Below are 19,923 nucleotides of genomic sequence, written 5' to 3'. Positions count from 1 at the left end.
GTATTCCATACGTGAGGAGGCACGCTTAGAGTGTTGTCTCGAAGATGCCAATGAGGCGGCACTGACATAAGACTCGGAGGTAGGCTGAGGAGGAAAGAGGAGACTTACCCGAGGCCGGAGTAACAGGAGGGGCCGAGGCCGGAGCCTTCGAGGCCAAAACACCCAACGAGGGCGCCGAGGCCGAGCTCAAGGCCTGTCCCGCAGGATCCATGGGCCAAAGAGTTGGAGAATCTTGGCCACCCTCCTACGAAGAGCCCGCGGTTACAAAGTCGCACAACAGGGGCACGACTCAGCGCAGTGCTCTGCACCCAGGCACTCTACACACCAACTATGAGGGTCGGTGATGGAGATAACCCGGATGCACTTAGTACAGTTTTTAAGAACATAAGAACATAAGCAGTGCCTCTGCCGGGTCAGACCATAGGTACATCCCGCCCAGCAGTCCGCTCCCGCGGCGGCCCGAACAGGTCACGGCCTGTCTGAGTCACCAGAAGGGGCCCCCTTGCCACCTTGGTTTCCCATTGAGTCCTATCTTCCCATCGAAGTCCTAACCCTCCGATCTTGCACATGCACGACCTGGTTGGATTTCTATACTTATTACCTGGTTAGCTTTCTATACCTGTGTTACATCCCAGAACCTCTCTCAGTATCCCACGATCCCCCTATCCCTCAGGAATCCGTCCAATCCCTGTTTGAATCCTTGTACCGTACTCTGCCTGATCACTTCCTCCGGTAGCGCATTCCAAGTGTCCACGACCCTTTGGGTGAAAAAAAACTTCCTTGCATTTGTTCTGAACCTATCTCCCTTCAGTTTCTCCGAATGCCCCCTCGTGCCTGTTGACCCCTTCAGCCTGAAGAATCTGTCCCTATCCACCTTCTCTATGTCCCTCATGATCTTGAAGGTCTCTATCATATCTCCCCTGAGCCTCCTTTTTTCCAGAGAGAAGAGCCCCAGCCTATCCAACCTCTCGGCGTATGGGCAGTGTTCCAGCCCTCTTACCAGTTTCGTTGCTCTCCTTTGAACTCTCTCAAGTACCGTCATGTCCTTCTTGAGGTACGGCGACCAATATTGAACGCAGTATTCCAGATGTGGACGCACCATCGCTCGATACAATGGCATGATGACTTCCCGCGTCCTGGTTGTTATGCCCCTCTTTATGATGCCCAGCATCCTGTTGGCTTTTTTCGAGGCTGCTGCGCACTGTGTAGATGGCTTCAGTAATGCATCCACCAGCACACCCAAGTCTCTCTCAAGACTGCAGTCTCCCAACAATGCCCTCCCCAATTTGTAGTTGAACAACGGGTTCTTTTTCCCTATATGCATGACCTTGCATTTTTCCACGTTAAAGCGCATTTGCCATTTGTTTGCCCAGTCTTCCAGCTTGTCCAGGTCCCTTTGCAGGTCCTCACACTCCCCCCTGGACCTAACTCTTTAAACCCGGAACGAGGCTGGGACATAAAAGAAAAAAGAGGGCCGCGGCCAGAGTAAGACCGGAAAAAGATACGAACTGAAAAACAAACAAAAAGAAAGAAAAACACAGACGTGAGCACAGCGATATTGCGCGAAGCAAGGGAGTAGTGCTTCTGGCTCCGCGGAAAACAGAGAACTGAGGACACGCTGAGGAGACGCCCTAGACCAGGTGGGAAGGGGCGCGTGCGCAGGCCAATCGCAAGCTTGAAGGTCTTCAAGCAAGTCTGCTTGCGAAAACGTCCACTAGGGGGCTCCGTCTGTGACGTCACCCAGATGTAGAGAATATGCTGCCTGCTTATCCTGGGATAATGGATCATATCAGAAAAAGAGGACGTGTCGACCACGCAAAAGACCTCTAAAGGAGGACAAGCCTGCCACCTGAACCCTCAAGGAGGACCAGGCAAGGACGCACTCCAGGCCATCCTGCAAAAACTCCAAGATGTGCGGCAGGGACATATGCAAAGAATGACCACCGGATTGGAACACCATTCCTCTAAGAGGCGCCAAATGCACACATAAACCCATGACATTGAAAAGCAGTGATATCTCAAAAATGTAGAAACCACCTTATCTGAATAACCTTTCTTGCTTAGGCGTTTAATTTCTTTGACTAGGTCAGGGGTCTGCAACCTTTAAGACATAAAGAGCCACTTGGACCCGTTTTCGAAAAGAAAAAAAAACTTGGAGCCGCAAAACCATTATAAAACAAATCTAACACTGCATATATTGTTTCTTAATACAGGATCATGCAGTTAGCTGTCAATCTGAAGAAAAAAGGACTTTTTCACTTAACAATGTAAAATATATTTTTGCACATTAATAGCTAATTAAAATATTTAATTTAGCTGGTTAATGGGATTTTTGCTCCTGAACCTCAGTGCACAGTGTCTGCACATCAGGGCTGTAAGACGTCACCTTCATTTTCACACAGGCTTGCAAGCTGTCATCTGTGAGGCGTGATCGATGTTTGTTTTTAATATAGTTCATGTTGGAGAAGACCTGCTCATATACATATGTGGAGCCGAAGATCGACAGCACGCCAAATGCATACTTTTTCATGTTTATATAAGTGTTGGGGATGGCATTCCATGTTTCGAATACAAGTTTGTCCAGTTTGGGAAGGTTTTCAATATCAGTCCATTTATGATTCTGAGCCATAATGGCCTTCTGATGGGCAACATCCTCAAGAGTAGCGGTCAAGCATTACCTGCAACCTTTGTGAAAATTGTTCGGCGTTTCTGCCGCAATACCACTGTACTGCTAAAAATCACAGATCACCACCATTACTGGGCCAATAAGCACCTCCTCTTCATGTCCCCTCTGTATCTCTATCCTTATTCAGTAGGTCCTGCTTACCCTTTCTCTTCTTTGTGTCACTATCTCCATTTTCAGCTTTCCCCCCCCTTTTCCTTTGTTACTGCACCCTGTAGCTAGAATCTTTCCACCCTCCCTCCACTCCGGCCCAGCCCAGTATGAAATATTTCCTTTTGTTTCCCTCCCCTCTCTCTTTCTCTCCCTCACCCACGAGTCCTGCATCTGGCCCTCTCCCTTCTACCTGCACCTGGCAACACCCCCCTGCTCCGTGGCTCTCTTCAGCAACTCGTCAGCAGCGGTGATCAAGACAAGCTGCCGACATCGAGGCCTTCCCTCTACGAGTCTGATTGGTCCGGCGGCACGGCGGGGCTGCCGGACCAATCAGCAAGCAAGGCTTTCATCTGTGTACGTGCTGAGCTCACTGTTCAGCATGGCTATTTCCCGCCGCGACGCCGGACTTGTAAGCTGCATAAGAACATAAGAAGTTGCCTCCGCTGAGGCAGACCAGAGGTCCATCTCGCCCAGCGGTCCGCTCCCGCGGCGGCCCATCAGGCCCATTGCCTGAGCAATGGGCCCAGACTATCCCTATAACCTACCGCTACTCTTATCTGTACCCCTCAATTCCTTTATCCTCTAGGAACCTATCCAAACCTTCTTTGAAGCCTTGTAACGTGCTCCGGCCTATCACAGCCTCCGGAAGCGCGTTCCATGTGTCCACCACCCTCTGAGTGAAAAAGAACTTTCTGGCATTTGTTTTAAACCTGTCTCCTTTTAATTTTTCTGAGTGCCCCCTTGTACTTGTGGTTCCCCGTAATCTGAAAAATCTGTCCCTGTCTACTTTTTCTATACCCTTCAGGATCTTGAAGGTTTCTATCATGTCTCCTCTAAGTCTCCGCTTTTCCAGGGAGAACAGCCCCAGCTTTTTCAGTCTGTCAGTATATGAGAGGTTTTCCATACCTCTTATCAGTTTAGTTGCTCTTCTCTGGACTCCCTCAAGTACCGCCATGTCCTTTTTGAGGTACGGCGACCAATATTGGACACAGTACTCCAGATGCGGTCGCACCATTGCACGATACAGTGGCAGGATGACCTCCTTTGTCCTGGTCATGATACCCTTCTTAATGATACCCAACATTTTGTTTGCTTTTCTTGAGGCTGTGGCGCACTGTGCCGACGCCTTCAAAGACGTGTCCACCATCACTCCCAGGTCTCTTTCAAGGTTACTAACCCCTAGCAGTGATCCTCCCATTTTGTAGCTGAACATCGGGTTCTTTTTCCCTACATGCATGACCTTGCATTTCCCTACATTAAAGTTCATTTGCCATTTTTTGGCCCATTTTTCTAGCGTCGTTAGGTCCCTTTGCAGATCTTCGCAGTCTTCCATAGTATCAACCCTGCGGTAGAGTTTGGTGTCATCCGCAAATTTAATAACTTCGCAATTTGTTCCTGCCTCCAGGTCATTAATAAATATATTGAACAGGAGCGGTCCCAGCACCGACCCCTGCGGAACTCCGCTCGTGACCCCATGCCAGTCCGAGTAATGGCCCTGCATCGCCAGAATTTAGCGGCGGCAAAGGTGAAAAAGAGCCGCATGCGGCTTTGGAGCCGCGGGTTGCCGACCCCCGGACTAGGTGATCAGAGAATTGAATAGAGGGAGTGCGCTAGATGTGGTGTATTTAGATTTTAGTAAAGCCTTTGACAATGTTCCACATCTAATAAATAAAATGAATAGCATGGAATGTTGCTACTCCTTGGGTTTTGACCAGGTACTAGTGACCTGGATTGGCCACCATGAGAACGAGCTACTGGGCTTGATGGACCATTGATCTGATCCAGTAAGGCTATTCTTATGCCAAGTGCCCTCGTGCAGGCAATACACCTTGTACCAAAGTGATGGGCTGGGTCAGGAACTGATTGAGTGGAAGGCGACAGAGGGTAGTAATCAATGGAGATCGCTCTGAGGAAAGGGATATTACCAGTTGTGCGCCTCAAGGTTCTGTTCTTGAGCCTGTTCTTTTTTAACATGATTGTGAACGATATTGCTGAAGGGCTGTCGGGTAAGACCTGTCTCTTTTCAGATGATATAAAAATCTACAGCAGAGTGGACACCCCAGATGGTGTGAATAATGACCTGGCAAAGCTTGAAGAATGGTCTGAAATTTGACGGCTATAATTTAATGCTAAGAAATGCAAAGTAATGCATTTGGGCTGCAAAAACCCGAGGGAGGAGTACAGTTTAGGGGATGAATAACTTATATGTACAACAGAAGAGACATGGACTGCGCTAACCAAAAAGGGGTGCCCAGAGTCTTCCACTGAGCTTGTACTATATCCCGGAGATCCTGATTGGAAAGAATCCCCTTAAGAGGAGGAACCTCTTTGGTGTCCTCCTCAAAACATAAAACACCTGAAGAATAAGCTCCTGGAGCTCTTCCTCGTGAAAAATGCACACCACAGATGAATCCTCCCCTGCGGGTGGCTCAGCCAGCCAGCCACCTGCTTTGTCCCCCTCCCCCCAGGTCCCCAGAGGGACCCAGCTCCTTATTAGGGGACAAAACATCATCCAGGAATGCATCATCCACCCATGAAACACGCAGCCACTTAGGCAGGGGTGGAGGAGGCATTGATGCTGACAAAGACAACTCTCCGGATGAGGACAAAGTCACCAAATAGGAGAGAGGGCCACCAGCTGCGTGCAGGCAATACACCTTGTACATGGCGAGAAGAGAATCCAGGGAAAAACCCACATGTGAGACAGAAACACGTTCCCCAGCAGATAAAGAGGCCTGCTAAACCTGTTCCTGCCTCTCCAATCTAGGTGGGAGATCCTGAGAAGACCCAGCCAAAATGGCAGTTTCCCGCCAAAGAAAAGCCCGCTGAAAAAGGCATCCTCAAGGCTGAGGGCACTGAAGAGGCCTGAAAAAGCAAAGCCACAGTAAGGGAATCCCCAGAAAAGCCTGAATCCCTAGCACCATCGGCGGTAATGGAAACTTGGTCTTCCCCTAACCCCCAGTAGCTGTGATGGTTGGGGAATCCCCAGCACTGTTGGCAGTTAGGGACCTTAGGGCTTCCAAACTGCCCATGGCCAATGCACCCTTCGCAGCTGCCAGGGAAATCTTTGAGCAGGCCAGCTCCGAAGCTAGAGAGGGTCTCCCTTTCAGCCGCGGACAAAAAGAAACAAAGGCCAGCCACATTAAACCCTCGGTGAGAACACACCAAGCACTTCTTTGGTTTACGAGAAGTGCTCATTGTTAACCGCAAAGCAGGCTAAATGAAATCGGCAGCTGAATGGGAGAAAAAAATATGAACAGTCCTGCAAATCTTGTTTTTTAAATTAAAAGGAGCAGACCCCACAGGCACTCAAAACTGTAATCTTTGCCTGACCATGGCAAGGTGTACAGTTGAGGTTCCTCTAAAGGAATAAATGGGGAGGTGGGGGAAATGGGAGGAGGGACTCGACCACCCGAAGTGGTAATGGTTCCGAAGGGACCCAGCTCAATCCGACTAGAAAATAAGGGCCAATCAAAAAAGCCACTGCTTAACCTTTCAAACAGACTCAAGGCCTAAAAGAAGACTGCATAGGCTTACCAACTCCACCTGCTGGAGACTGAGAACAGATTGATTCTATGAGGGAGTGCACAGCCCACTTGTACTAAGAACATAAGCAATGCCTCTGCTGGGTCAGACCTGAGGTCCATCGTGCCCAGCAATCCGCTCACGAGGCGGCCCAACAGGTCCAGGACCTGTGCAGTAATCCTCTATCTATACCCCTCTATCCCCTTTTCCAACAGGAAATTGTCCAATCCTTTCTTAAACCCCAGTACCGTACTCTGCCCTATTACGTCCTCTGGAAGTGCATTCCAGGTGTCCACCACCCGCTGAGTAAAGAAAAACTTCCTAGCATTTGTTTTGAATCTATCCCCTTCCAATTTTTCCGAATGCCCTCTTGTTCTTATATGTTTTGAAAATTTGAAGAATCTATCTCTCTCTACTTTCTCTATGCCTTTCATGATCTTGTAGGTCACTATCATGTCTCCTCTGAGTCTCCGCTTTTCCAGGGAGAAGAGCTCCAGCCTCTCCAATCTTTCAGTGTATGCCCTTAATCATTCGTGTCGCTCTCCTCTGGACCCTCTCAAGTATTGCCATATCCTTCTTAAGGTACGGTGACCAATACTGAACACAGTACTCCAGGTGCGGGCGCACCATTGCCCGATACAACGGCAGGATGACTTCTTTTGTTCTGGTCGTAATACCATTTTTAATAATACCCAACATTCTGTTTGCCTTCTTCGCGGCTGCTGCGTATTGCGCCGTTGACTTCATTGTTGTTTCCACCAGTACACCCAAATCTCTTTCAAGGTTACTTCCCTCTAATACTAGTCCCCCCATTTGGTAGCTGAACATCGGGTTCTTTCTCCCTATATGCATGACCTTGCATTTCCCTACATTGAATTCAGTGTATTCTCAGTCTCCACCTGCTGGCAGAGGAGCATAAACCCATCCGTCTGTGCTGGTCTGGAGGGACAATAAAGAACATTAATTTATTGAGACCATAAAACAAAGTTCTGAAAGTGCTGAGACCAATCTGTTTGGTGGACACTGTGTAAAGGCATAGCTCAAGTTTTTGTGTACAGCCCCCTTCCCTACTTTTTTCTTTTCCCTGTTGTTTCTCCGTGGAGTTGTGTTTCCTTGTTTTTGTTTTGCCTGGAGTCAGAAGGAGCTGCAGTGGGAATCAAACTCACAACATCAAGGTGCTGAGGCAGCTGCTCTGACCACTAGGCAACTTCTCCATTCATAGAAGGGCTGATGTAGAAAGAGAAAAACAGCATCAGCAAATGAACATCAGGACAAAGACTGATAACAGAGGAGGCAGCGGCTCAGAAGAGGTCAGGTAGGAAGGCTGAGGGAGGGATGCAGAAGGAGGAGGAATTAACACCTGAGTTTCTAGTTAGTTCGAAAACAGGTTCCAGGGAAGGGAAAAATTCCCAAGCTGCATTTAAAATTTAGAGTAAACAGAATGATAAGTAAAAGGATTAAGGTCTGAGATCTTAAAAGAATTTTGATGAATGGTCTCAGTGAGCCAAGAAGAAACTGCATTGAGACATTTTAAACAGAGCAACTGTGTCTGAGGAGGATGAGGCTAAGTATAAAGCATTTGTAGATCATGAGCATAATGGGGGCTGCTGTTAACAGTAAAGTAAAAAAAATATTAAATAGATCCCTAAGAGACATCACAATTGCAGTAGCTTTATAGGCTGATGAAAAATAATCTGTATGAGCAACTTGGAACGTACAATTTGATAGGAAAGACCAAAGACAATATAAAACCATGTCAGTAGATTATGACCGACAATCAAATGCAGAGGAAAGGTTCAATGAAACTAGGACAGATCTTTGACCTAAGGGCTGCCGCGTGAGCAGACTACTGGACAGATGGACCACTGGTCTGACCCAGCAGCAGCACTTCTTATGTTCTTACGATAGTCTAATTTCATTGTACACAATAGTATGAATCCTATTGACAAGGACGCAGGACAGAGAAGGAGATTAAGCATAGAAAGCAGAGTGTCCCCTTATTGCAGGAACTTCCTTCAATAGAAATTTCAGAAGGAGGCAGCCTTGCCTGCCAAACTGTGCAGGCATGAGCTGCACAGGGAATTTAGTTCTGGAAGACAATGGCGCCAAGATTAACAGCCACATCCATGACACTCAGTACCATGATTTCTTTATTTTAATTGGTTGAATTTGTGTCTGCTGTAGAAGATCATATAGAATCTGAATGAAGGTTTTGATAATCTTGGACTGCTGGAAGGCACATCTGTTCTTCAGAATTTCAGGTCAGAAATCAAATCCAAAGATCAGCAAAGTTTGGCTTGTGGCAGAGTCATGGGGATGACATTAAGCATGCAATGTCAATTGAAGAGATTCATGCTACCTTTGCTTTTGATTTATGTAAAGTGATGCAAAAGTAAGAACCCTACAGAATTTAGAGATTCTTTTCTCTGAGCCTCTACCAGCTCTTTTATTCCCAATTTCTCTTCATTTTAATACAGGCCTTCACAGAGAGTAGGAGAAGTCAACAAACAGTGATCTTGCTACATCTGGAATTCACTCCCTACTAAAACTGTTCCCTCAAAAAGCACTCTCTATGGCAGAGGGCTTACCACCTTGCAGGACATTTTGTGAAAGCCTATAGATAACGTATTTTGGCCCCACTGAACAGGCAGTTTGTGAAGCAAACAACTGGTAACTCTTTGGGGCCTTTTGGAAATTGGGAGGCTAAGGACTTTGGGAGGCACAAAAGCGGCTAATATTCTTACCTGTAGTGAAGTTTTATCAGCCTCTCCCCTGTATGTGAAATAAATTTGATGTCTAATCTCAGGAAAGTGTCAATTTTTAGGATGGTTTTGTTTTAGAAGTACCGTATTTTTATGCATATAACGCGCGCGCTATACAAGATTTTACAAACACGGAATAAGCATACGTGTTATATCCGTGAGCGCGTTATATATTTTTTTTACATTCTGAGACACCCATACTGCAGAGACGGTATTTGCCACCCGGAAAATGGTGCCCCTTGCCGTATGGGTAATTTCGGCCCGTCCCAGTCCCCGCGGGTGGAGCTAAGGCGCTTCCTGGACCCCTCTACGCCATCATCCCGGGTCTTTGTTAATCCCTCTACTGGTTAGGTCTGTGGGCCAACTTTATGAATGTAAGCGCCCCTATTCACCCGGTCGAACGCAAATTGCCCAGCTACGAAAGAGTTAATCTGCGGTCCAAATGGAGCGGCGGGAGGAGCATGCGCGGTATACGCATGGGCACGCTATACCAAAATTATTTTACATAAATGCTTGGTTCCCGCACGCTATACGAATGGGCGCATTTTACACGTATGCGTGTTATTTGCGTATAAATACGGTGTTTGACTATATATAGTTATATTTTGGGTTTTTTTGGACCTGTCAGCAAAAGATCATGATGCAGCTGTCAATCATGTAGACTCCCTCTGCCTCAAGTTGTTCTCTTGAACTTGATCTATCTCCATTTACTGAAAGGAGAGATATATCTTAACATGTGGGTTATTGTATTGCTTTACTTAGAAACCCAATTAAAAAGACAGAAGGAGTAATTAGGTTCTTACCTGCTAATTTTCTTTCTGTTAGCTTGTAAATCGGTATAGTTCCTTATGGATGAGTATTATACCTCACTACTACCAGCAGGTGGAGACTGAGATCAAAACTTGTACATCAGTACAGTTCCCCTCTACTAATCCAGTCTGCCGAATAGCCAAGCAGAACCTAGGAAAATTCTAAACTGAAAACAGTATAACACACTCTGAACAGGAGTGGAAAAAACAACAAATACGTATAAACAACTGTTGGAACATGTGTAGAACATAATCCTGGAATAGAAAACATCCACACAGCTCACCAGCTAAGCCATAGCTGCTGTTCTTACTTCTCCCCAGCCCTAGAAAAATACTAGAACAATGAAAAATTCAAAATCTGGCAGAAAAGAAGGACCAGGCCTCAAGACAACTCGCTCCCTAGAAAACTCGAAGAAGGGAGCCCTACAAGAGAAAGCCTGCAGCACAGAAACACGTCTAGCTGAAGTAATGGCCACCAAGAAGACTGCTTTAAGAGTAAGGTCCTTCAAAGAGCAGTCGCCCAACAGTTCAAAAGGAGGGTGCACTAGAACTGACAGAACCAGATTCAGATCCCAAGAAGGAACAGAGGGCCGCACGGGAGGCCTGAGCAACTTAGCCGCCCGCAAGAAGCGAATCACATTAGGAATGGCAGTCAAACGCTGTTACGGTAAGTAACATTGCTTTATCCCAGGACAAGCAGGCAGGTATTCTCACTAGTGGGTGACCTCCAAGCTAACCCAAGTGGGATGGTGGGAGAGTTGGCAACTTAAGAGAATAAATTTTGCAATACTGTTTGGCCAAACTGTCCATCCCGTCTGGAGAAAGTATCCAGACAATAAGGAGAAGTGAAAGTATGAACCGAGGACCATGTAGCAGCTCTACAAATTTCCTCAATAGGTGTAGATCTGAGAAAAGCTACAGAAGCTGCCATTGCTCTGACCTTATGGGCTGTGACTTTACTGTGAAGGGGTAATCCAGCTTGGGCATAGCAGAAAGAGATACAAGCCGCCATCCAGTTGGAGATGATACGCTTAGAAATAGGACATCCCAACTTGTTCGGATCAAAGGAGATGAAAAGTTGGGGAGCAGTTCTGTGCGGTTTGGTGCGTTCCAGATAGAAAGCCAAAGCACGCTTACAGTCCAGAGTATGAGGAGCTGATTCTCCAGGATGAGAATGAGACTTTGGAAAAAACACTGGAAGAACAATGGATTGATTGAGATGAAATTCCGAGACAACTTTAGGAAGGAATTTTGGATGAGTGCGAACAACCACCTTGTCATGATGGAACACTGTAAAAGGTGGATCCGCAACCAATGCTTGAAGCTCACTAACTTGACGAGCAGAAGTGAAGCCAATGAGAAACACAACCTTCCAAGTGAGATACTTCAGATGAGCCTTGTCAATAGGTTCAAATGGAGGTTTCATAAGCTGAGAAAGAACAACATTGAGGTCCCAAACCACCGGAGGCGGTTTGAGAGGAGGATTGACATGGAAAAGACCTTTCATGAATCTGGAAACCACAGGATGAGCAGAGAGAGGTTTCCCTTGAAGAGGCTGATGGAAAGCAGCAATTGCACTAAGGTGGACTCGTATCGAAGTAGACTTGAGGCCAGACTGAGAAAGGTGCTAAAGTACCGTATTTTCACGCATATAACGCGCGCGTTATACGCGTTTTTACCTACCGCGCATACCCCTCGCGCGTTATATGCGTGATCGCGGTATACAAAAGTTTTAAAACATAGTTCCCACCCCGCCCGACTCACCCCCCCAGCAGGACCGCTCGCACCCCCACCCCGAACGACCGCAGCAAGAGGGAGCCCAAGCCCTCTTGCCCGGCCGACTCCCCGACGTCCGATACATCCCCCCCCCGGCAGGACCACTCGCACCCCCCCCCAAGAACCTCCGACCGCCCCCCCAGCCGACCTGCGACCCCCCTGGCGACCCCCACGACCCCCCCACCCCCCTTCCCCGTACCTTTGGTAGTTGGGCCAGAAGGGAGCCCAAACCCTCCTGGCCACGGCGACCCCCTAACCCCACCCCGCACTACATTACGGGCAGGAGAGATCCCAGGCCCTCCTGCCCTCGACGCAAACCCCCCTCCCCCCCAACGACCGCCCCCCCCCAAGACCCTCCGACCGCCCCCCAGCCGACCCGCGATCCCCCTGGCGACCCCCACGACCCCCCCCACCCCCCTTCCCCGTACCTTTGGTAGTTGGCCGGACAGACGGGAGCCAAACCCGCCTGTCCGGCAGGCAGCCAACGAAGGAATGAGGCCGGATTGGCCCATCCATCCTAAAGCTCCGCCTACTGGTGGGGCCTAAGGCGCGTGGGCCAATCAGAATAGGCCCTGGAGCCTTAGGTCCCACCTGGGGGCGCGGCCTGAGGCACATGGGCCCAACCCGACCATGTGCCTCAGGCCGCGCCCCCAGGTGGGACCTAAGGCTCCAGGGCCTATTCTGATTGGCCCACGCGCCTTAGGCCCCACCAGTAGGCGGAGCTTTAGGATGGATGGGCCAATCCGGTCTCATTCCTTCGTTGGCTGCCTGCCGGACAGGCGGGTTTGGCTCCCGTCTATCCGGCCAACTACCAAAGGTACGGGGAAGGGGGGTGGGGGGTCGTGGGGGTCGCCAGGGGGGTCGCGGGTCGGCTGGGGGGGCGGTCGGAGGTTCTTGGGGGGGGCGGTCGTTGGGGGGGAGGGGGGTTTGCGTCGAGGGCAGGAGGGCCTGGGATCCCTCCTGCCCGTAATGTAGTGCGGGGTGGGGTTAGGGGATCGCCGTGGTCAGGAGGGTTTGGGCTCCCTTCTGGCCCAACTACCAAAGGTACGGGGAAGGGGGGTGGGGGGGTCGCGGGTCGGCTGGGGGGCGGTCGGAGGTTCTTGGGGGGGGCGGTCGTTGGGGGGAGGGGGGTTTGCGTCGAGGGCAGGAGGGCCTGGGATCCCTCCTGCCCGTAATGTAGTGCGGGGTGGGGTTAGGGGGTCGCCGTGGCCAGGAGGATTTGGGCTCCCTCCTGGCCCGATATTGTTGGGGAGTCGGCGGTCCTTCGGGGGGGAGGGATGTATCGGACGTCGGGGGGTGCATCAGGCTTTCAGGATGGGGACAGACCTTCAAGGGGGGACAGTGCACGGAAGTCAGGGGGGGTGAACGGAGAGTCGGGACAGCGCACGGAAAGTCAGGGCGGGCGAAAGGAGCGTCGGGCAACATGCGCGGTATACCCGTGAGCGCGGTATACCAAAGTTTTTGTACATATCATCGTGATTTCTGCGCGCTATACCCGTGTGCGCGTTTTATACGGGTGCGCGTTATTTGCGTGAAAATACGGTAGTCCAAAACGGAAGATAAGGAGGAATGTTGAGGTTCCTGATGATGAGAAAAACACCAAGTGGAAAATCTAGCCCATTTTTGGTGATTGAATTGTCTTGTAGCAGGCTTCCGTGAAGCTTCCAAAACATCCCTCACAAGTTGAGAAAACTGGAGAGGAGCTATGTTGAGAGGAACCAAGCTGTCAGGTGTAGAGAATGCAGGTTGGGATGAAGCAGAGATCCTTGATGCTGCGTAAGTAGCGAGGGAAAAACTGGTAGAAGGTAAGGCTCCCTGGTGTTGAGTTGAAGTAGAAGGGAGTACCAAGGTTGTCTGGGCCACCGAGGAGCAATCTGGATCATGGTGGCATAGTCGGACTTCAGCTTGACTAGTCTTTTGAATGAGGGGAAATGGAGGAAACGCATATAGAAAGAGATTCATCCAGTCCAGAAGAAAGGCATCTGCCTCGAGGCGATGAGGAGTGTAGATCCTGGAGCAGAACTGAGGCAGATTGAAGTTGTGGGGGGCTGCAAAGAGGTCTATCTGAGGCGTTCCCCACAGGGAGAAGATGTGATGAAGGGGCGTGGAGTGGAGAGTCCATTCGTGCGGTTGCAGAAGACGACTTAAGTTGTCCGCCAAGGTATTGTCCGCCCCTTGAATGGAGACAGCTTTGAGGAAGGTGTTGTGGCGAATCGCCCAATCCCAGACTTTCAGAGCTTCCTGGCAGAGGGAGGCCGATCCCGTCCCTCCCTGTTTATTGATATAGTACATGGCGACTTGGTTGTCTGTGCGAATGAGGACCACACGATCGTAAAGCAGATGTTGAAAAGCAATGAGAGCACTGAAAATCGCCCTGAGTTCCAGGAGATTGATGTGGCACTGGCGGTCCGTGCTGGTCCAATAATCCTGAGTGCGGACACCGTCCAGATGAGCCCAAGCATAAGTCGAAGAGTCGGTCGTGAGAACTTTCTGATGAGGGGGGGTGTGAAACAGCAAACCTCTGGATAGATTGGAAGACAGCATCCACCAGCGAAGAGACTGCTGTAGAGCAGGAGTGATCTGGATTTGATGTGACAGAGGGTCGGAGACCTGCGTCCACTGAGATGCCAGGGTCCACTGAAGAATCCGGAGGTGAAGTCTGGCAAAAGGAGTCACGTGAACTGTAGAGGCCATGTGGCCCAGAAGAACCATATGTCTCGCCGAGATGGACGGGCGAGAGGACACCGAGTGACAAAGATGGAGGAGAGCTTCCAGACGTTGAGGAGGAAGGAACGCTCTGAGTCAGGTAGTATCCAGAACGAAGGGAAGAGTCTGGGAAGGTTGCAGATGGGATTTTGGAAAGTTGATCTCGAACTCCAGACTCTGCAGGAACCAGTCCTCTGGATCGCCAGGACGACTCCCTGAGACGTGGAATCCTTTATGAGCCAGTCGTCCAGGTAGGGAAACACCTGAAGACCATGGTTCCTGAGCGCTGCGGCCACCACAACCAGACACTTGGTGAAGACTCTGGGTGAGGATGCCAGGCCGAAAGGGAGCACTCGATATTGAAGATGAAAATGTCCCACCCGAAATCTGAGGTATTGATGGGAGGCCGGATGAATAGGAATGTGAGTGTAGGCCTCCTTCAGATCCAGAGAGCATAACCAGTCGTTCTGCTTGAGGAGGGGATACAGAGATGCTAGGGTCAGCATGCAAAACTTTTCTTTGACCAGATATTTGTTGAGCACTCTGAGATCCAAAAGAGGGCGCAGATCGCCCGTCTTCTTCGGGACAAGGAAGTACCGGGAGTAAAAACCCTTGTTCTGTTGAGCCAAAGGAACCGGCTCGACAGAAGGGCGGTCTGGGTGAAGTTGGAAGGATATTCTCTTGGAGGATGTTCCGGAGGAACTTGATGGAACTGAAGAGAGTATCCCTCCCGGACAATGGATAGGACCCAGAGGTCGGTGGTAATAGTCGTCCATCGATGGTAAAAATGATGGAGACGACCTCCTAACGGGGGAAAAACAGAGAAGGGCAGAACGATGGATGTTATGCTCTCCATGAAACAGAGAAAAAGGCTGAGAAGCCTTGGGGACAGCAGATGGCTGAGATTTCTGCTGCTGCTTCTGTGGGTGCTGCCTCTTAACAGGCTGACGGATGGCGGGAAACGCCGCTGGTAGATCAACGGTGGGCGTGATGGACGAGGAGGAGCAGGCTTGGGCTTCGGACGAAGAATGGACTGGAAAGACTTCTCGTGGTCCGAAAGCTTTTTGGTCGCCGCCTCAATGAACTCATCGAAGAGGTCGGTACCCACACATGGAACATTGGCAAGCCTGTCCTAAAGATTGGGGTCCATGTCGATGGTCTTTAGCCACGCCAGCCGGCGCATGGCCACCGAGCAAGCAGTAGCCCGAGCAGAGAGCTCAAAGGCATCATAGGAGGACTGCATCATCTGCAACCTGAGCTGGAATAATGAAGCGAGAACCTCCTGGTACTCAAACTGTGCTCTAGAGTCCAAATAGGGCATGAACTTTTGCAGAACAGACCAGAAAAATTCAAAATAGGTGATAAAGTGGAAGTTATAATTAAGAACTCTGGATGTCATCATGGAGTCCTGATAAATTCTCCTGCCAAACCTGTCCATAGTCTTGCCCTCCCTGCTAGGTGGAACGGTGACATACACCTGGCAGGGGTGAGACCGCTTCAATGAAGACTCCACCAAAAGGGATTGATGGGAGAGTTGGGCACCGTCAAACCCCTTATGGTGGACCGTGCGGTACCTGGCATCCAATTTGCCCGGTACAGCGGGGATGGAGTACAGTGTTTCAAGACACCGAACAAAGGTCTGATCCAGCAACTTATGAAGAGGAAGCTTGAGGGATTCAGCAGGTGGTTGAGGGAGATGCATAGTTTCCAGATACTCCTTTGAAAACTTGGAACTGGTGTCCAGTTGAATGTCCAAATCAGCTGCCATCTGCCGAAGAAACGAGGAGAAAGACAGTTGGTCAGCCAAAGCAGGGCCTCAAGAAGGACTCGATGACGTCGAGGCCTCTGGATCCAATGAGGACGGGTATCGAGATGGAGAAAAAGACCCCAGCTTGTCCTCCAGCTCCGGCATCGGAGGACGTGAAGTAGCCGGTGGAGAATATTCAAGAAAAGCCTGTTTCCGATGAGGCGAGGCATGCCTGGACGAATGCTTCAACGAATGTCTCGAGTGATGATGTGAGCTGTATCTGGAAGAAGGCCTCAACACACGAGGCGAGTGGGTCTTCACTGAAGCCCCCAGCGAGGTGGATGGCTGGAATCACCTCGAGGCAATCGCAAAGACTCGAGCCCTTGCATCGAGTGAATCGGCTCCAACGGAGGCACTCGCAAAGACTCTACTCCTTGCATCGAGTGAATCGGTTCCAACAGAGACATGGGCAAAGACTCTGCTCCTTGCGATTCATGCATCGATGCCAGACCAGACACTCGCAGAGACTCTGCTCCCTGTTGAGAGTTTGCGCACTGCTGATGCATCGGAGGCAGCTCGACCCCGCAGGAGACCTCCGCTTGCACAGGCTGGATTTGAGAGAGAAGCTTGGGCCCCATGGTGGTAGAGCTCAATGAATTGCTTCTCAAGCAAGGTGTGGAACGATGCCGGCAAGGATGAATCTGCATTAGCAATGGGCCCACCTGCACGGGCCTCGCACTCCTTAGAGGCAGTGTGAGAGTGCTTGGGCTTAGAAGCCTTGGGCACTTTTAGCACTACCGGAGGTATGGGCTGCTGTGCTACCTGACCAGAGGAGACAGAGGAAGGCATCACAGCTGGCCGCGAAGGCTGAGCTGGCACAAATGAAGTAGGCTTGAGGATGCTCGGGACCGCAGAGGTGGAAGGCTGGAGAGTAGCGGCCGATGTCAAAGGCGAAGCTCCCTTCGATGAAGACAGCTCTGTTGAAGACTCCATGCTGAACAGCGACTCCCACAAGAAGCAACAACGCTTGAAAGCATATGCTGTGAGTGTGGAGCAAGGCCTGCATGATTTCGGAAGATATTGAGGCCCGAGACACCGAAGACAGCGTCGATGAGGGTCCGTGAGCGAAATCGCACGCTGGCACTTGGCACACTTTTTGAAACCGGTAATAGGCCGGAAAAGCTCCGCTGCAAGATCGAAGCCACAGGGCTGCGGCCATGGAGCCTGCCCGGTCGAACGGATGAAAGAAATTTTTTTTTTCCGCAAAAACTAGAAAGCATGACGAAAAGCAACGATTCTGAGTAAAAGAACCCAAAACCACGGACTTTAAGAAGGCGCAAGTGAACTAACTTCACGCAGAGAGTCGAAGACGGACTTCTCGGCTCCGCGAAAAAGTAAGAACTGAGGAGACGCGCCCTACGCTGGGCGGGAAGGCACTCGCACATGCGTGGTGCGGGCGACTCAAAACTTCAAGTTTCTTCAAGCAACACTGCTTGTGAGGCGTCCGCATTGGGCCTGGCTCCGTTGGATCACATCACCCATTAGTGAGAATACCTTCCTGCTTGTCCTGGGATAAAGACAGTTATAAAGGAAAATTAGTCCTTTAGACAGGCACACTTCAGGATTTTTTTTTTTTTGGGGGGGGGGGGTGTTTTTTTTGTTTTTTTTTTTACAGAACCGACTGCACGGCTCTCAAAGCTGAAGGGCTGACCAACCAGTGGGCCAGACTGCCAGCTGAGGCACCTCTACAAAAATGAGGGGAGGTGGAGAAAGGACCCAGCAAGAGACCTACTGGGTTTAACACCCCCCGAGGTCGGACGGACCCCCAAACAGGACCCGCCCAAGCTCTATCCGGCACAAAAAAGGGGAACCAGGAGTCCAAACACAAAAATCCAACTAAGAGGGGAGATGAAATTAGCCTACCACTCTGCTACCGGAGACTGAGGAAGACTGGATTAGTAGAGGGGAAGCTGTACTGATATACAAGTTTTGATCTGTCTCCACCTACTGGTAGTAGTGAGGTATAATAGCCATCCATAAGGAACTATACCGGTCTATCAAGCGATACAGAAAAACCTTTTTTTGGGGGGGAGGGAAGAACCTCATCAGTCTCTTCCCCAGCTGATGGAGTCTATTGAAAGGAGGGAAAAAAAAAGCCTCAGATAGCCTTTTAATCCAAGGTGACAGTAGCAGAAAAGAAAGCAAGCCAAATAATCCCCTTCCAGTCAGGATGCAGGGGTGGGGGGGGTGGGGGGGGGTGGGAGGGGAAGGGACACAGGATGGTGTTGGGAGAAAGAGAGGAAACTCCACAAAGCTTAGAGGGGGATCAGAAGGGGAAAAGTTCTAAATGTGTGTTGGGGGGAGGAGGGGGGACTGGGTTAGATGCAAAGTCCTACCTCTGATAGTGCCCCCCTTTCCCTCTATTCCCAGGATTTAATCGCCTCCATGATCTCGTACTCACAGATTATTGCAGACTGACATACAGAGGTCATCAAAGCACGAGTGAAAGCAAAGGACAAGATCTGATGCTCACTGAGATTGGCCTGCAGGTGGGAGAAAGACTTAGTTACATAGAATGTCTATTAAACGGTAAAGAAAATGTTTACAGTCAAGAGTTGAGACTGCAGGACCCACCTCAATCCAATCAAATATTCGTTGATTGTCTGGGTTCTCTTTCACAAGTTTCTCCATCTGCTTGTAAAGATCTTCAGAGGTTAGCTCTTTCCGGCCTGGAGACTCGCACTCCTCCCCCAGGGTATACTCCAGTTTCTATCAGGGCACAACAGCAAGCATGGAGAGAAGAGTCTTATCCTTTCTCAGAAAGTTATTACCTCTAACAGGGTCCCCCAAAGGTTCAATCAACCTCTACCTACAGAGAGTACAACGACTACTGGAATTTGCTTGTGTCTCTCAAATTTTAGTCTTATGCAGTATGATGTTCTGCGTTATATATTCCTCTATAACATGATATGCATTTTCCTTATGTGATTATTAACTATACTAGCTTTATAGCCCGTTACATTAACGGGTGCTAGAATATATGTGTCTCTGTGTTTATTTCTTTCTCTCTCTGTCTCTTTAGCCGCTTTTTCCTGTCCATTCTCCCTTATTTTTACCTCCCCTATGTCCACCACCACCCCTTCACTGCTCCCCTTATCCAGCAGCAGCCCTTCTCCCTTTGTTTTACCTCCCCTGTCCATCAGCACCTCTTCCTGCTCCCCCTGTCCAGCAGTAAGCCTCCCTTCATTTCCCCCCCTGTCCATCAGCAACTCTTCTTGCTCCCCATGTCCAGCAGTAGGCCTCCCTTCATTCCCCCCCCCCGTGTCCATCAGCACCTCTTCCTACTCCCTCTGTCCAACAATAGGCCTCCATTCCTTTCCCCCCGTCCATCATCACCTCTTCCTGCTCCCTCTGTCCAGCTGTAGGCCTCCCTTCATTTCCCCCCCTGTCCATCAGCACCCCTTCCTGCTCCCCCTGTCCACGGGAGTTAGTACAGGGCCGGTGTCTGCCATTCTCCCCAGAGTCCTTGCGCCCCCCCTTCCCACGGACCTGACTACCTACCCGGCGATTCAAGCAGCGTGTGCAGCAGTCTTCACACGCTGCTTCGGGTCCTTCTACTGCCCTGATTTACTCTGGCACGTCCCTGATGACATCATCAGAGAAGTGGCAGAGCAAATCAGGGAAGTAGAAGGGCCCGAAGCAGCATGTGAAGACTGGTGCACACGCTGCTTGAATCGCCAAGGTAGTCGGGTCCACGGGAAC

The 19,923-nt window shown here is 50.0% G+C and overlaps 1 protein-coding gene across 8 annotated transcripts in view; it reads right to left on the bottom strand.

Moving 5' to 3' along the window:
* EIF4G1 (eukaryotic translation initiation factor 4 gamma 1) overlaps positions 1 to 19,923 on the bottom strand; it is a 292,071-nt gene that overhangs the window by 27,395 nt on the left and 244,753 nt on the right. For all 8 annotated transcript variants that reach the window (XM_033959150.1, XM_033959151.1, XM_033959152.1 and 5 more), the window contains 2 exons: positions 18,796 to 18,930; positions 18,623 to 18,704 (listed from right to left, as the gene is read on the bottom strand). In XM_033959150.1, the coding sequence (XP_033815041.1) occupies positions 18,623 to 18,704; positions 18,796 to 18,930 (217 nt within the window). The remainder of the gene's footprint in view (positions 1 to 18,622; positions 18,705 to 18,795; positions 18,931 to 19,923) is intronic.

This window comes from Geotrypetes seraphini, chromosome 9 (genome assembly GCF_902459505.1).
Source record: "Geotrypetes seraphini chromosome 9, aGeoSer1.1, whole genome shotgun sequence".
Classification (NCBI taxonomy): Eukaryota; Metazoa; Chordata; class Amphibia; order Gymnophiona; family Dermophiidae; genus Geotrypetes; species Geotrypetes seraphini.
Note: the sequence above shows the minus strand (reverse complement) of the source record. Positions and strands in the feature narration are given on the sequence as shown.